The 18,785-nt window shown below is 32.8% G+C and overlaps 1 protein-coding gene across 2 annotated transcripts; it reads right to left on the bottom strand.

The window, feature by feature from the left end:
- Window positions 1-7,950: 7,950 nt before the first annotated feature.
- Window positions 7,951-16,606, bottom strand: LOC134715401 (uncharacterized). 2 transcript variants are annotated; one of them, XM_063577554.1, is made up of 7 exons: window positions 16,507-16,606; window positions 14,641-14,771; window positions 13,990-14,216; window positions 13,523-13,691; window positions 11,872-11,952; window positions 10,906-11,028; window positions 7,951-9,065 (listed from the first exon to the last, which is right to left on the bottom strand). In XM_063577554.1, the coding sequence occupies exons 2-7, from the start codon at window positions 14,752-14,754 to the stop codon at window positions 8,466-8,468; spliced, it is 1,314 nt and encodes a 437-aa protein (XP_063433624.1). In that variant the 5' UTR covers window positions 14,755-14,771; window positions 16,507-16,606; the 3' UTR covers window positions 7,951-8,465. The 2 variants fall into 2 exon arrangements, with proteins under 2 accessions (XP_063433624.1, XP_063433623.1); XM_063577553.1 differs by lacking the exon at window positions 16,507-16,606 and adding an exon at window positions 16,192-16,305 and having other exon boundaries at window positions 7,952-9,065.
- Window positions 16,607-18,785: the final 2,179 nt, after the last annotated feature.

The following is an 18,785-nucleotide window of genomic DNA, read 5'->3' as shown; positions in this document are numbered from 1 at the left end:
ACTGTTGTAGGACGCACAGGCGGACTTGTATTGTTGTAATGCAACCAGTTGGTGTGGTATTATCAAATAATCATATCCAATGACATTGAACAATCAAAGCTGGCAATCAACAGTATCTAGCAATACGTCATGTAAATGTAATATAGATGTGGTTATTGCTTTGTGTGAGCTTGGTGGTAAATGTGGGTGTGTTAAGTGTGCTTAAACGGTGGGTGTTTGATGATTGCATTTCTGTATTTACGGAGAGATCCATCTTTCTTTATTATTTAATACAGCAAAAAAAAACATGAAGACAACAGACGTTTTATACTGATGTTCCAATCTCAGAAATAGATTAATGATTAACGAACAAAAAAGGTGGGAATCGATTGATCTGCAAAAAGAACGAGACTAGTTGCGTCTACAAGTAAACTGTCACATGATATGCATGTATTATGTCAGGCAAATCAACTATCAATCAAATGTCGCAATGGCGGGAATAGATTGTCAAGCCAGTAATTATAGAAATAAGAAGCTGTAGTATGATTTCCGATGAGACAACTGTCTACTGTGACCAGAGAGAAAATGATATAGAAGTTATAACAACTGTAGTATACCTGGGCCTATTATACTATTATAGTATAGTATAGTAGTCCCAGAGTATGCGATCCTTTCGATTTGATATTTTAGATACAAGAAACAAAAATAAAAGTAGTGCTTCTATTGGTTTTGTTTCAAAAAAGCAAATTTGTTCAGTCCTGTAGCCAAAACTCGTCAATTTAACAGTTGATAAACCTAATGATAATTTCCTTTTTCAAACAGGATACCTACCACATTTAGTCTAGACTAGCTAGTTACTATACTATATATAAAAATATTAATTTTCGCGAACCATTTAGGTCACGGAAATTCCAAAATATGGCATCAGTAAGGAGAGTTGTGCAAATAATGTTAATACACAGAACCCCCATCCAAATTATCTTTAGCTAAAAGTATTCATCATTTTATATTTTATATGTACTAACAACATTCCATTTTTCTATAATTTCGTTTAAAATATTCCTAAATCTGAGTTAAAAAAAGTCAAATGCCCAAAATAAACATTGTCTGATTGGTTGAAGTACTGTGGCGTCAATGATAAGCATAACAAGCCTCGATGTAAAGCACACGCTTCACATGAATAAGGAGAGTTTTACAAATAATGTGAATACACAGATCCTCCATCCTATTTATATTTTGCTGAAAATGTTGCAATGTTCATCATTTCTGTTTTGATTCTGCCAACAACATTCCATTTTTTCTTTAATTCCGATTTATATGTGTGGAACCCGCAATAAAAATAGATGGCCTCAATGATTTAAACGCAACGCAAAAAATTCCGTTGACCCTGAATTCAACGGATCGATAATTAGCATCATCACCATCAACAAAATGGTTACCGTTATCTTTGTGAAATTTCAGTTATATAGTTCTTTAATTAGAGAAATTTTGGTAAGTATTACTTATTAATGTTAAGGTTCTACTGATGTGCTTCTCTAGACCTTTTTGACGGTCCGTTTTATGATCTTTTATCCCATTTATCTCAATACTATCTCCGATGACAGTTATGTCAACCCGACCTATTCGTGTCAAAAGTGAAAATCGCATCAATTTATTGAACTAATTTCTTCTTAAACTGTGCATGCATTATTTCTGTATTATATGATAACCAATCACATTCACGTTGCATGTTTGCATGAAAATGGTCATGTATTAGTGAATTGTAAGGGCGATGCAACTTGAGGTCAGTGCGCCATCACGTGACATAATTATTTGTAAACAAATTTAAAACATGCTTCCCGCGTAACACGTGTCTGAATTATCCTTTCAAAGTGTTATGAATCTTTCAATCACTATTTTATGAAATATTTCTAGGTTTGCATATCAGTAGTCAAAGTGAGTTAAACGTAGTTCTTAGTTGTGTTTTTTTATATAGAATTAGAAGGTAAATCTACATAAGGGGTCTCATTGGGGGGGGGTTCTGATCCCAGATGCCACTTACTGTTTTGTCAGATTCCCATATCCCGCTTACACTATGTACATGAGCAATTTTCATTTTTTTGTCATTTCCGGGGTCCTGCAGAACCCCATTTCACTTTTTCACGACAGACCTTATTTCACGTTTTCATGACACAATAATTTGACTTTCACGTTTCACGCTTACGAAAAATTGTCAATATTGGTCACGCTTAGACCCAATCAGACCCACACACTAGTCAGTATTTAACTTCACCCAAAAAGATGACTCAACTTCCCTCTATATTTAAAACCTGCATACTAATTTAAACAGCATTTGCTCCCCTTGAACACTATTTGGCCCCTTCCGTGTCATTTCCCTTTAAATTTGCTGAAAAGTCATACTTTTAAATAAGTCCATTTACAGTAACGGCTAATATTTGATTTTACCATCTTAATTTCAATTTTCATATTGAACACATTTGATCATTCAATATGAGTTCCCATGTATTTTTGTCATATATGAAGGAGGTTTTAGGTCATGTTTTCCTAAACACCTTATTGCTATTTGTCTGTCTGGATTGTTAAAACCACAAAATCAAATATTGATGAATATGCAAGTTTTCAACAATCCCGGAACATTAACAAAGATGTGTGTGAGAGGGTGAAACTTACCCTTCTGATGTACTGATATTTTTAGCACCCCAAGTGAGAATCTAACTCAGGACTTTCAGCACTGTAGCCATCGGTCTTAACCACAAGATCACGAACTCACATTTGATGAACTAATTTCTTCTATATTAACTGTACGTGGATAAATTCTGTATTATTTGATAACCAATCACATTCACGTTGCATGTTTGCATGATATTGGGTTCTGTATGAGTGAACTGTAGTGTATTGCAAAATTAATGCAAATTGTGACGTCAGTGCGCCTTCACGTGACATAATTATTTGTAACCAAACTGGCTTCTCATGTAATGTAACGGTTTATTTCTTCCTCTGTGATATTTTATCCTGAGGATAATTTGTCCCGGTAATTTTTTTCCAGGCATGGTATTTCATTTCACAGGTTGATTTTTCCCAGAGGAGTGAAAATCTATCAGATTTCTGTGTTATGCGGATAGTATGTACGGGTATATATTTGCCGTATTATATTTCACAGAAATGTGTGAAATAGAGTCCCATTAACTACTATGTAAGTTACTCTCAATCAATATATACCTGACTATAATTATAAAATGTTTACAAAGGTAAGCAACTGTCTAGGGCCAAGTAAGGGATGGGAAAAAACAGTATTAGTACTATTTCGCAGAACGATAAACAGATGCATAGACAGACCAAGGGGGTGGGGGAAATTTAGCTGATGACATATATGTAAGAAATCATTGAAGCTTGATGGAGTGGGCAACCCTCTGGTCCATTAAGAGCCCCCACACCTTTTTGAAAAGTTCTGGATCTGCCACTGAGATTTGCAGGTTTTCTTAGTAAAGATACCTTAAAATATCACAAACTGTGTGCTTTCCAGACCATAGTTAACATTTTTTTTCATATTTTGCCGTGTCAAAATGACTTAGATTTAAAGGACAGTATACAGACCCAAAAATGGTATATCACATTCTACACATCCAGATTTTAGCAGGAAAGACTGCCATTGGAGTTTTTAACCATTGTGACTTTTTAATTTGATCTACTCCACTAATTAAAGTCGTTGAGGTAGAATATTTAATGTAGGTTTGTCCACATTTTGGTATATATTAATACATGTTTAGAAATAATGTTGAGCCTGTTCCCAGATGCCTGTTATAGACTTCAATATTTATTGTTTATTGAAAATAAATGGTTTCAATTCTTTCAGAAAAGTTTAATTCTATGGAAATCCCAAATGTATCCCCCCTTTATAAGTTGAAAAGGCTACATAGAGGTCAATATACATTCTCCAACAGAAAACCAAAAAAGGAAAAATAAAGTGAATTTTGGAGAATTATTAAATGTACATGCATTTGAAATATTTAAGATATATTGTTTCAATTTTTTTAGATTTCAATGCTAAGTCTATAAGGGGGATATTTGATTTTCATTGGTTGTAAATATGGAATATTATTCAGTGGCAAAGGAAATAGACACTGACAAGTCTTAGATAACATTTTATATACTTTTGAATTTTTCTTCGTCAGTTGACTAAAATTAGGTGGAGGTGTGTTCTAATTTCCAACAGCGGAGCAATCAACCTATATCAATATGTGCATGAAGCAAATTGATAGTTGCTGGATACTGAATGATTATACCACAGTAAAGTTTTAACCTGTGCATATATACTTAAAATACGATAAAAAAAAGTCATGTCTTTTTCAGGACTTCTGAATCCAATCATGTAGTACGGAATGTTATTGAGATATGGTTTGGGTGGATGGATGGTCATGAAGGACATGTAGTACAAAGTATATCACTGGATTTAGCTCTTTGTCTAAGTGTATTATTAAAGTACTTTGCTTTGAGCTCAGTTCATTGTTATGCAATTCATTCTTTGTGAAATTAAGATTTGACAGACAACTCTAATGGACAAGGATTTGTCAAAGTAGTATCATCTCTATGTACAATGTAAGTATTCAGGAGATAAAAGCATTCTATTTTGTTTTGAACCATACATTTTATAAAAAAAAAAGTGGGAACAAATTTACCGGACAATGCTACTCCCACTACTAGCAATATGATGCTAGGTTGTTTTAATACATCTGTATTGCCTGCTGATGACTCGGCCCTGAGTGTAAATGGTCCTTCAAATAGGAGGGAAAAAAATTATAAGGCCTATCCAGTCTAATCGATTTCTAAAACTATACTTCATTGCACATGTTCAACATTTTTATACAACCACAAAAAATTTGGGGTCGTAAATTGGTATCCTGTCCGAAAGATGGATGGTTTCTGGATAATAACTTTATTATAAGTAAATAGAAATCAACAAAATTATAACACAACGTTTATAACCACAAAAGGAAGCTTGGTATTGATTTTGGGGGTTATGGTCCCTAAGGTTTAGGAATAAGGGGTACAAAGGTACCCAAAACAAGCCTTAATCTAGTGTCGGTTTAAAAAGTTGTGAATAAGTATTTCAATTGTTCTGAAATTGTACCACAATGTTTCATACCATAAGTAGAAGGTTCAGATATATTGTGTGGGTTATGGGACAAACAGTCTTAAATGGTTTCAATTCTTTCAGAAAAGTTTAATTCTATGGAAATCCCAAATGTATCCCCCCTTTTATAAGTTGAAAAGGCTACATAGAGGTCAATATACATTCTCCAACAGAAAACCAAAAAAGGAAAAATAAAGTGAATTTTGGAGAATTATTAAATGTACATGCATTTGAAATATTTAAGATATATTGTTTCAATTTTTTTAGATTTCAATGCTAAGTCTATAAGGGGGATATTTGATTTTCATTGGTTGTAAATATGGAATATTATTCAGTGGCAAAGGAAATAGACACTGACAAGTCTTAGATAACATTTTATATACTTTTGAATTTTTCTTCGTCAGTTGACTAAAATTAGGTGGAGGTGTGTTCTAATTTCCAACAGCGGAGCAATCAACCTATATCAATATGTGCATGAAGCAAATTGATAGTTGCTGGATACTGAATGATTATACCACAGTATAGTTTTAACCTGTGCATATATACTTAAAATACGATAAAAAAAAAGTCATGTCTTTTTCAGGACTTCTGAATCCAATCATGTAGTATGGAATGTTATTGAGATATGGTTTGGGTGGATGGATGGTCATGAAGGACATGTAGTACAAAGTATATCACTGGATTTAGCTCTTTGTCTAAGTGTATTATTAAAGTACTTTGCTTTGAGCTCAGTTCATTGTTATGCAATTCATTCTTTGTGAAATTAAGATTTGACAGACAACTCTAATGGACAAGGATTTGTCAAAGTAGTATCATCTCTATGTACAATGTAAGTATTCAGGAGATAAAAGCATTCTATTTTGATTTGAACCATACATTTTATAAAAAAAAAAGTGGGAACAAATTTACAGGACAATGCTACTCCCACTACTAGCAATATGATGCTAGGTTGTTTTAATACATCTGTATTGCCTGCTGATGACTCGGCCCTGAGTGTAAATGGTCCTTCAATTAGGAGGGAAAAAAATTATAAGGCCTATCCAGTCTAATCGATTTCTAAAACTATACTTCATTGCACATGTTCAACATTTTTATACAACCACAAAAAATTTGGGGTCGTAAATTGGTATCCTGTCCGAAAGATGGATGGTTTCTGGATAATAACTTTATTATAAGTAAATAGAAATCAACAAAATTATAACACAACGTTTATAACCACAAAAGGAAGCTTGGTATTGATTTTGGGGGTTATGGTCCCTAAGGTTTAGGAATAAGGGGTACAAAGGTACCCAAAACAAGCCTTAATCTAGTGTCGGTTTAAAAAGTTGTGAATAAGTATTTCAATTGTTCTGAAATTGTACCACAATGTTTCATACCATAAGTAGAAGGTTCAGATATATTGTGTGGGTTATGGGACAAACAGTCTAATAATTACGGACCAAAAACAAACATTTTTGTAAATTCAAGACCCTTAATTGGAGTTTGTCCAGAATGGTTGTTGAATTACCTAATACCGATGCTTTATGAAATCTTCTTTGAAAATTGGAGTTATCTTTCTTTGTTCAGTCAACTTAAATCAATTATACAATATACAATGCAATATTCACTTTATTACCAACTGATAAATTAAAGCAGTCATTAATAACCATTCAGTGATTGCAAGCACTTTCTAGGGTATGCCCTTTTACAAATGGAAAAATTATACATTTTTTTAGTTTCTGATCTCTTAACTGAAGTTTGTCTCCTCTAAATGTTTCTCATTTCAGAAATTAAAAAGAAAATTTCTTCAGATATTTTTGTTTGAAAGGATTAATATTCAACAGCATAGTGAATTGCTCCTATCCCAAAAGCAAAACAAATATTTTAAGTTCATTAGACCACATTCATTCTGTGTCAGAAACCTAAGCTGTGTCATCTATTTAATCACAATCCAAACTCAGAGCTGTTTCCAGCTTGAATGTTTTGTCAATACTAGCCCCAACTGTTCAGGCTTCGACCTCTGCAGGTGTATAAAGCTGGGCTCTGCGGAGCATCTGGTCCATTCATTTGTTTATTTTTCAATTTGTGTGAATTAACATAGTTACAGTAAATGCTAATTACTGCACTTTCATACCACAACAAATATTGTATTGGTACATGTATCACTCAAATGTGTATCCGTATAACAAAAAAAAATGAAAAGGAATAATTTTGAATTACCTGTTGAATACTATGACTGTTTAGATATGTAGACATATTAAGACTCATTAGTAGATGTTGATAATATTGGCTTAAAATGCTTGAAATTCTATCAGATTACTTTTGGAACAGTTATGAGTTTTGAAATTAGAAAGATCATATCATATGCAACAAGTGTACTAAGTTTCAAGTTGATTGGACTTCAGCTTCATCAAAAACTACTTTGACCAAAAACTTTAACCTGAAACTCCCACTTTCATTTTCTATGTTCAATGTACCGTGAAATTGGGGTCAAAAGTCTAATTTGGCTTTAAAATTAGAAAGATCATATCATAATGAACATGTGTACTAAGTTTCGAGTTGATTGGACTTCAGCTTCATCAAAAACTACCTTGACCAAAAACTTTAACCTAAAGCGGGACAAACGAACGAACGGACCCACAGACCAGAAAACATAATGCCCATCATCTATTGTAGGTGGGGGCATAAAAAAATTAATAAATAACACTCATAATGCTCAGATTGGTTGTCATCGTGCAACATAGTTAATAACACCATATAGAAAAAACATAGAACTCATTTTGTCATAAGACACTGTCAAACATCCATACATACTATCCACACTCATCTGTGTCCACACTTGTTACTTTATAAAAAGGAATTGATAAAGACCTGTATGATATTACAACATAGATTAAATAAATCGACAACATAAATAATAATACAAATAATAAACAATTATATAAGAATTAAACAAAATTATTTTCAGTATATAATTTTAAAATGTTCAATTGGGTTAACATATTGTTCAAACAGTATTACCAGATATCAACAAGGAGCATTTATAGAATTCAGTTCTTGGTTTTAAACAAAAAGCATATTGCCGGTACTTTTTCTACCTATCTGGGTTTGGGCCATCTTCAGGCTTTTATGAGTTGGTGATCTGTTTAGAAATCATCCTTTCATAATTTGTCATACCTAACGTTCCAAAGTACACACAGAGGTGGGGTTTAGTAGATTGAAGAAAAGATTGAAAATCCGTGCCCTTCCATGAACATAATTCAGGCGATCAATATTTTATTTTATTGAGATCAATATTTTAATACCGGATATGTTTTACTGCAAAACCTATATCAAAGTGAACTTTATTGTAATCAAGAAATAACTAGAAGTTTGATTAATTTCCAGACTTATTGGTGTCTTGTTTCCATGTTGCTGTTAAGATTTCTTTATCTGTTTTTCTCGGAGTTGATGGATAAGTGATTATAGGTGCTTCCTTCTGATGTTCATCTCTTGGAGTATGAGCCGACACAGGAGTTTGTGGAAGATCTATTGACGGAGAAGGCGCGTTTGGATCATTGTTGAATTCTTGTGATCCCCATGGAGTTCCTTTCAAAGCTGGGTTGTTACTGTCAACCCGTTTTACTGGAACATTTCTTGTTGTCGTGACAGGTGTTTTCTGACTTCTGAGTGATAAAGGAGAAATAGCACTATCTAATGGTTGAGCCACGCCTTTCACAACAACTGGGCCGTTCTCGTGAAGTACTAACGAAGGCCACACTAAAAAGTCATATTTGTCGCCTGATTTTGTATATGGACGGAATAAATCTGAATCAAAGTCCGCCTTTCTGATAATTTTTGACAATAGGAACATAGGAGGATCTTGCAGCGTCATATACCACGTGACAGCTATACATCTTTCAGCATACCTTACCACATGTTCGTTTCGATATTCTTTGCCTTCAAAGAAAGTTGGTAAAATGACATCTGAAAAAGACTAATAATACTCAACTACTTAAATAAATATTAAAAACGACAATGAAACTAACAACGCATATAATTGTATAAAAATGTTTTAGTATCCTTTTAATAATGCGTCTATCAAATCTTAATGTACGTCTTACAGGTCATATAACAGGGCTAAAACTCATCTTTACGTGGTCCACTTTTATTAATCATTTCAAAAATAAATAACTAAAAAAAGAATCTCATAATTGCTTAACTCACAGGATCTTTGATCATTGCTGAACCTTCTTTTTTTTAATTTAAATTTCTTAAATATTATTTATTCGATCTTAAAAAAATAAATCGTATGATTAAGAAAAAGTGCAAACTAATTGAATGAAAATAAATTGAAAACAGATTTTTTTCTCTTCGATCTGAATTGATAATTTTAGCACTTATAAAACAAAGGTCCATTAAAAAAACACCTGCTGTTTTTCTTGTGGGCGAAAATGTCGCAAGATAAACAGCTTTAAATTGATTATAGCCAAGATCTCAGATCTTCTAAAATTCAATCAATATGTAAAGATAAGATTTGGGTTCGGAATATGAGCTGTGTGCTGATGCAAAGGGGGTTATAACCTTTAGTGTCCTATCCGTTTATAACTAAAGGAGGGGCGATAGATACCAAAGGAACAATAAAACTCATAGATCGAAAATTAAATGACAACGCCATGGTTAAAAAATAAAAGACACACAGACAAATAAAGTAACGTTATATTTGTGACATAAACAAAAGTAACAACCGAGTTGAACACACACATATCAAACTAACCAAGCCTCGGAGTCCCTGTCCTCAGCTCTAAAGATTGTTTTATAAAGGAACCTGTTTTTTTCGCTTGGCTTCTATTAAAAGTATTTAGTAGGACTACTAGTTTTTGAGTATCAGATAGATTTGGAAACATAGAATTATCTATTGCCATGCCATTAAAAAGTTTAGTACACAAGACACAACAAGTCATGACCATGCACACATGTACGTATGCTCTGAGTTCGTGACATATGGTCCAGAACATGAATTATCATTAATCGGAAACCGAAATACATATAATTTGAAAAATCCCTACGATTTCATTGAATCAACCTGGTCATTTCGCTGTGAGATGACGAAATGATTTGATCTAAACGGATGGCCTGCTTCAAATGATCCTGACAGCAGCAATTTGCATGTTTTACACCATTTTGCAGATAATTTTATGAAATTTTAATACTACAGGTTTCAACGTGAAAGACAATCGCGGAATCGAAATAAATCGGAATTTCGGAAACAATTAATATTTAAAAAAATGAGAATTGGGTACCTTTGCTTCATATCAAGGTACATCGGTAATTATTTTTTTTAGAGAAAAAGAGCCAATATATGGTTTGAAAGGATGTGATCATTGAACCATTATATAATAAGTAGAAATGGTTAAACTGATGATTTGATTTGGACAAAACTCCATCAGATAAGAAAATTGAATAGAAGGTAGACAACTTCAGGCCATGTAGAAGAATTGTAAAAGCTTGTTTGAATTTTGTTAATTTAACCGTCAGTTACGGATTAATGATGTGACTTTCACGACGAAGACGACAAAATGGTCCCCTTTGACGGTACAGCTGGGCGCTGTGTTGCTAGTCCGAGATTACTCTGACGTCCAACGGCTGTTTTCCTCTGACGTCCAACGGCTGTTTTACTCTGACGTCCAACGGCTGTTTTGCCAGACAAGCTGGGGCCGTGGGAACGCCCCATCTTGTCTGGCAAAACAGCCGTTGGACGTCAGAGTAATGTCGGAATATCAGACACATAAGTTATGAATTATAAATCGCCCTTCAGTGATACGAGAAACATTTACCTTCTGCAAATTAGGAACACATTCTGTTGAAGAAGTTTTTCTGTACGTTTTTGTTAGTTCTGCCAATTTACCGGAAACATCGACTCCATTTTCAAGCATTTGAACCCGTTTGTTCTCAGTCCACTGATGAAAAAAATAAAATTTATATGAATGGTAATCATAAAAAAATGGTAACATATGGAATAACATTACAGTACACAAAAAAAAGGCTCTAACTTTTATGTTTCTATGATATATGTATATTTTGTCGAATGAGCTGTAAGTTACCCGTAGATGCCTTACTTTGGATTTGTTTCTCAGTTTTGACCTAGTCTGACCAAATAATTATAAAAAAATGGGAGCAAATAAAGATCTGCTCAATTTAATCCACCAGTTTTGCAAGTTCGAAAGTAGAATATTTGTTTTACGATGTTTTTTACCGTTATCTCTTTTAGAAAATATTTCCTCCATTCATTGGAGTACCAGAAGAATAATTTCAGTTGATAATGTACGTATTTATCGTTTTGTTCTGTACATTTTTATCGTTTGTTACTGTACGTATTTATCATTTTGTTACTGTACGTATTTATCCTTTTGTTACTGTACATTTTTATCGTTTGTTACTGTAAGTATTTATCATTTTGTTACTGTACGTATTTATCATTTTGTTACTGTACATTTTTATCGTTTGTTACTGTACGTATTTATCATTTTGTTACTGTACGTATTTATCGTTTTGTTCTGTACATTTTTATCGTTTGTTACTGTACGTATTTATCATTTTGTTACTGTACGTATTTATCGTTTTGTTCTGTACATTTTTATCTTTTGTTACTGTACGTATTTATCATTTTGTTACTGTACATTTTTATCGTTTGTTACTGTACGTATTTATCATTTTGTTACTGAACGTATTTATCGTTTTGTTACTGTACGTATTTATCCTTTTGTTACTGTACATTTTTATCAACATGAACATTAGCTTACCGTTGAGAGCGGGCAGCTTATTTCCCCACCAAGGTTAATCAACTGAGTTTTGGCTATATCTTCACAAAACACATATGCTCCCTTTAAAAGAAGAGAAAACAACGCAATGATACCACTTCTACATTGAAAAACACATTTTTTCGGGTAATATTCCGGCCCAACATTTGAACGGAGTGAAGACATGGCAAGGAAACTATTTAAGTAAAACGTCCATTTCATCGCGAACAGCAATTGCCAGTTTTTTTCCAAGCTCCTTATTTATATGTGGTCTATTGGAATGAAGATTTTTGGGGATGATATCTTTAAAAGGATTCACGACATGATGAAGTTTTGAGAGTAATAATCTTGTTTAAAATTCTTTACTTTTATAGAATACATTTTGTACTTAGAGTGACTGAGATTGTATGAAAATCGTTTCATTAGATGCAATTTGAGAGGGGGCAGTCGTGTTTCGTTGATGGAGGAAACCGGACTAAGTCATACGAGAAAACCACCGCTTATAAAATTTTGAATTATGAAGAAACAACAAATGGAAGTTTTAAACGACCTTGACTGGCAATACAGCCCTTGCACGGTCGGTATGTAGGTTTCGGCTTCCTCATTCAAAATTGACTGTAGATGAGTTAAGTTCTTTTTGGTAATTTATCTCTCCGACTGTTTCTTGTTTACGTCCTTGGCTTTCAATTATTCGGCTTTGGTGTTTATGATGAAGTTGAATCCAGAAAAGCGTTTCGGACGCATGCAATTTATAATGTTGTCCCCCCCCCATTCTTATATAAACAAGTCGTTAGTTTGATTAGTTGAGTGTTTGTCATTTTCGGAGTCGGTGTTGTTAGTAGATTTTTAACGTCTGTGTTAGATTTATTTACAAGTTTTGCTAGTTTCGGGGCGGTTTGGAGCTTGATATTTTGTGTGGGCAAATGAATTATCCATTTTCAAATAGATATAAGAAGATGTGGTATGATTGCCAAATGAGACAACTCTCCATCCAAGACCTATGTAAGGCTCTAATCGTCTTTTGGTTTTATTAGTTGAAACCATGGATTGAAAAACAATTTTTTGCAACTTATATTAATTCCCTTTCCATTTTGCTGGTGCGAGTGCTGCCTTGTAGCGGCATAAACCTACTCTTTTTTGAAATGTACAAGGGTGTCTTTTACGTGCAAGAGATATGGCTCTCTCTTAACACGGGTCAGCCATTTATCGTCCCCTTCTGACGGACTACCATCGTTTCCTCAAGAACATTGGTTTTATGTCGACGTTTGATGTCTCTCTGACGTATTGCGAAGAATTCCTTTCATTTGTTTTCATTAAAAGTCATGAACAGTTCAGTGTATTTTTTAATAATATCAATTTCGATCGTAACATAATCTAACATGTAAGATTGCTTTTTTTACAAGCCACTGGTCACTAAAATTTCATCTCAATAAACTGTTAAAACAGAAACATGTTTCGCCTATCAGTGTACCTATGTATCAATAACTGATAAGGGTACAAATACAAATGCAAACATACCAGGACTTGAACTAATCTAATCACGAACTTTATTAATTGTTTCCGACAGATACAGCGCGTCTAGTCTTACCTCCTAGAATTCATCGCAACGAGACTATCAAAATACTTTTGAGAGTAATAAAAAGTTGTCCTATACCCTGATTATTCTCTGTAGTATCTCCAATATCTTGTCTTCTCGTAGGTTCATTATGTTATCTAAGTATTGATAAGCCTCCATCCATTGGTTGTCGTACAACTGCGAGTACATTTCTCCAACTTTTAATGCTCGATTTGGGTCATTCAAATCGGCAAATTTAGGTTGTTCACTAAAAACCAAATTCACAAATAGAGACATTGGAAATCATATCATATCATCTTATTTTCATATCATTCATATTCGAAAAGCTTGTTTACAGAAACAGATTCAATTATCTTGTCAAAAGAAAGGCATACTTAGCCTACATTTGTAGAAAAAATATTGTTTATCATTTTTTTCAAAATTGATGTATTATAGTCCGTTGCGTCATTCTATTTGTTTTTGTTTTTATGTAAAGACGGTTATAGATCATCATTTGTCATAGACTAAATTATGTTGAAATGAAACACTATGGAACACTAACAAACCTGTGTATGTTTTGCTCAATTTGACGACGTCTAATTTGCTCTTGTAAATCAACACACATTTGTGACTTAAGATTTAGTTCTGTCTGAAGCTGTCTTATTTCTGATAAAAGATCATTGTGTGATGTTATAGGCTCCTGACAGTTGGGACACGTGTTTTGCCCATCTGTTATTTTCAGAGATTTTGCCGACGAACCATGTTTTAGCTTTTCGCCGTTTTGTGCTGAAAGCTATGAAAAAAGAAAAATGTAAGAAAAAAGTTACTTTATCTTTGTGTTATGCTATACAGCAGGTCAAAATGTATGTTCGAAGAACTTGGAAAACCTAACCAATATTTAAAACAATGCAGCCAAGAAAACCCATCATACTGCATCCATTGTCTGACAATACTTTTGATGACTTACAGTCCATATTCAGTAATTTTGGTATAGATTTATCGAAACAATCTCACTGTTGAAAAACGTCTCCTTTGTTCTCCGCATTATGGAGGAATTTCATGTTCAAAGTCTAAAAATTTAAGGCAAAATGCGAACGAATATTTTTTACTATGAAATTTAATTAAAACATTTAATGCGTATGTGCGCAAAACAAAAAATCCGAATAATATAAAAACCTAAAATCTAATCTGTTCTATATATATCACCAAAATCTCACCCTTAATTTTGTGTATTCCTGTTTGGCCTCTGCAATTAAATCCTTTGTTATCGGTGCATTTTCTGTCAGTGCTTTAAACAAATGGTCGAGTTTATTGGTCATCAAGCCGGACATAGTGGTTTTTCAATACACTGTGAAAGAAAAACAGCAAAGTCATGTAACATTTTTAGGGATAATAGAGATTGGAGCTACTGCCGCCACCATGAAAATTAGTACTAGTAAATATGTTTAAATGTCTGATAATCGAGATAAGGTTAAACAAAAATAAACCTTAATTCAAACTTGAAAATAACAGACAAAAAAACCACTACATTCATACTTATAAATGCCCCACATAAAATTTAACAAATTCAATAATTAAAAAAATCAAATCAAAGAAAAATTTTCCTGGATTTTGTTATGCATGTGCATGAAGCCTATGCATTACATCGATATAGAAAACAACAATTGCATATAATTCTAATATGATTTGCATAATTATCTATAAATACTTGAATTGGATTGGTCAATTAGAATTTTTCTCTAAGTTTACACTGCGATAAACCATGTTGCTGAAACGAGGCCTGGAAATTGGATGGCGCTAGAAAGTCGGATCTATACCGGTGCTCTCTTTCCATATCTTAAATTTCTTTTATTTCAACCGTGATACATTTTTATTGGAAAGGATTCATTTAAAAATATGCAGAAGAAGAAAGGGAATTTTCTAAGAAATACAAGATTAAATGCTGCTGTACATATTGTAAATGAATTAATTTATTTTCAAGGCCCATCCAGTCATATTTTTAAAATATTTCGTTTCTCGTCTCGAACACCAACTTAAAGTCAATAAATGCAGACAAAAATTATTCCCTGAAATTTGGGGACATCAAAAAGTAAATATAACTCGATATATAAATCCATGATGGATTATCTTCGGACAGCCCATAACTCCCCACCCTCACTGGTTCTTCTATATGTTTTTAAAATCTATAGAAAAAGTATTCAATCTGTTATTTATTACACAGGGAATAATTTATGAAACAGCTGACAACAGTACTCATGAATCTGCAAGTTTTTGGATCATGTTGATAAAACGGTTTTATTGTGCCTATAACTGACCAAACGATGTGGTAAAAGTCCTTTTCAAATATCAGATCAAAAGTCTAATTCTTTCTTAGTTTTTTTGGGCGTTTGGAGCATTAAATAGATCAGAATGTATAAAATCGCGATATGTATATATGGACATAATAATAAAGTTAGTTCATTGTGACAAAAGATCAAGATATCAGATGACAAAAAATATATAATGCTAGAACATATCTTTTTCGTTACTTTAAACTTTTTCTTCAGATATTTTTGCAAAAATTGGTGTGAAAAAAGAAAACGGCACCAACCTTTATAACCACTTGGTTAATTGCTTTTTGTATGTTATTAATTTAATTGTAAACTGACGGTTTTTTCTTCTTCATCAGAATATGTGAAGAAGCATTTTTTTAATATGACAATGTTCGGAAAATATAAATTCATGTAACCAGTAGAAGGAAATGAAGAAATAAACATGATTTTACTTACATATGAAACAGGTTTATGATCCAACACCAATAGATATATTCACATTTTGATCGTTGAAAGTTATCGATTGTGAACTTTTTAAATCCAATTTATCTGTTTCTGTTGTGTTTGAATTTAGATATGTATAAATAAATTTGTTTAAATATTCTACACAACATCGAGCAAGCATAATAGCCGAAATATTATCGTTTTTGAAACGGTGTTATATTTTGAATGGCACTTTGAAATTTTAAAATTTTGATTAAAAGTTAAAGTATTTCAATTCAAATATATAATATAAAGCAGTATTTACCAATGTATACAAAATTTTCCTACCTTCAAGTTATACGCGAGGATAAGTCATTGCACTTTATTATAAAGTTGAGATATTTATTTCATTGTGGTATGCCTTCTTCGCATGTAAACAAGATCTGTGGCCTGCATTATCGTGCTACTTTATATTGCACCCAAATTGTCGTCACACCGAAATGTTCTGCATATTATGCTTTTCTTCTTTATTTTTTTCATAACTATTTACAATTTTACCCCGTGAACATATTTATATTTCGTTATTGATTTTGACGTTGGTGAAATAAGAACAGACCAAAAGGAGAGTAGTCGAAAGTAAAATCACAAAAATACTAAACTCCGAGGAAAAATCAAAACAGAAAATCCATTGCAAAATGGCAAAATCAAATGAACAAAGATGAATGGACAACATCTGTCATATTCCTGACTTGGTCCAAGAATTTTCAAATGTAGAAAATGGTGAATTTAATCTGTTGTTATAGCGCTAAACCTCTCACTTTTACGACAGTCGCATAAATTTCCAATATTTTAACAATATTGGTTCACGAGGTTCAGAAACAAAATGTCACAAATAGGGGCTAAGGGAAACAGAAACCACACCAAAAAGTAGGAATTATTTGTCATCAGGAAGTATTGACACCAGAAAGTGACACAATCAATTCTTTCAGAGGCCATTCTGAAATAAATAAGAACAAACGATTAAAACCCAAAAGAATCGTGACAATTCCAACAGACAATGTTATAGTGACTGTTTTGTAAACTTATGTCATACATATTCTAGATAGTAAGGAAAACCTTGTGTCATGGTTTGACACTAAAGACATAGGTGTATTATGTCCGTTCTCCTTTGCATTCACTCCAACAGGTCAACTCTATATAGGATGGTACCGAAAAGCAAGTAGAACAGTTAAAGTCGGAAAGATTTATGAAGTGGCTTATTCAGGATGTTAAGGGGACATGACATGTAATCATAAAATTTCGATTCTTTTTTAAAACATAATATATATATATTAACAACAAGAATGTGTCCTAAGTACAAGGATGCCCCACTCACATCGATGTTCAATGGACCGTGAAATTGGGTAGAAAATCTAATTTGGCATTAAAATTAGAAAGATCATATCATAGGCAACAAGTGTACTAAGTTTCAAGTTGATTGGACATCAGCTTCATCAAAAACTACCTTGACCAAAAACTTTAACCTGAAACTCGCACTTTCATTTTCTATATGTTCAGTGGATCGTAAAATTGGGGTCAAATGTCTAATTTGGCTTTAAATTTAGAAAGATCATATCATAAGCAACAAGTAGTGTACTAAGTTTCAAATTGATTGGACTTCAGCTTCATCAAAAACTACCTTGACCAAAAACTTTAACCTGGAGCGGGACGAACGAACGGAGGCACAGACCAGAAAACATAATGCCTCTCTACTATCGTAGGTGGGGCATAACAACAAAACTACATGTATGTATCATATTCGTTTCTCGTTCATTATATTGCACATAGGCTGTTAGTTTTCTTGTTTTACATTTGCCATTTCTGGAACTTTTATATGAAACTATGCAGTATGGGCTTTGTTTGTTTAAGGCTGCATGGTGACCTATATTTGTTAATTTCTGTGTCTCTTGTGAAGAGTTGTCTCATTGGCAATCATACCAAATCTTCTTTTTTATACTTTATAAGTTAGTGTTTCTACTTTGTTTTAATAAACTAATAATAAACAATTTTCAGATTCTGGTGTAAGGCTCTACTAGTATATTTCTTACATGTATATTGTTTATTTTATCTGATCCACAGGCGCTTGGGTCTATGATACAGATTTTTTTTTAATTTTTTTTTTTTATTAAAATATTCAATTTTCTATATTTATAATACATATCTATCACTTCTGTGCATGTCTCACCTAGTTTCGAGTGATTTAAACGACCCAGAGAAAATACCAAATTTTACTATCCATACTAAGAAACACCTAGTTTCGAGTGATTTAAACGACCCAGAGAAAATACCAAATTTTACTATCCATACTAAGAAACATGCACAGAAGTGATAGATATGTATTATAAATATAGAAAATTGAATATTTTAATAAAAAATAAAAAATAAAAAAAAATCTGTATCATAGACCCAAGCGCCTGTGATCTGATCTACATATTAATATGTATATAATTATAAAGTTCTGAAAGAAAAACAAACTTAAAACCCTGTCTAAAGAGCCTGTGTCACTCACCTTGGTCATTGAGAATTTTCAACAACATTGTGGACTAGAATATAATTCATGTTTTAAAAAAAAAAAATGTTGATCTTGT

This window comes from Mytilus trossulus, chromosome 4, assembly GCF_036588685.1.
Source record: "Mytilus trossulus isolate FHL-02 chromosome 4, PNRI_Mtr1.1.1.hap1, whole genome shotgun sequence".
NCBI lineage: Eukaryota > Metazoa > Mollusca > Bivalvia > Mytilida > Mytilidae > Mytilus > Mytilus trossulus.
This window is presented reverse-complemented; position numbering and strand designations above follow the sequence as displayed.

Coding starts and splice junctions, on each gene's coding strand:
- LOC134715401 (XM_063577554.1), bottom strand. CDS start 14,754: ATGTCCGGCTTGATGACCAATAAACTCGACCATTTGTTTAAAGCACTG. Junction 14,217..14,640: donor AGGAATACACAAAATTAAGG/GTGAGATTTTGG, acceptor CTTTTTTCATAG/CTTTCAGCACAAAACGGCGA. Junction 13,692..13,989: donor ATTGAGCAAAACATACACAG/GTTTGTTAGTGT, acceptor TTTGGTTTTTAG/TGAACAACCTAAATTTGCCG.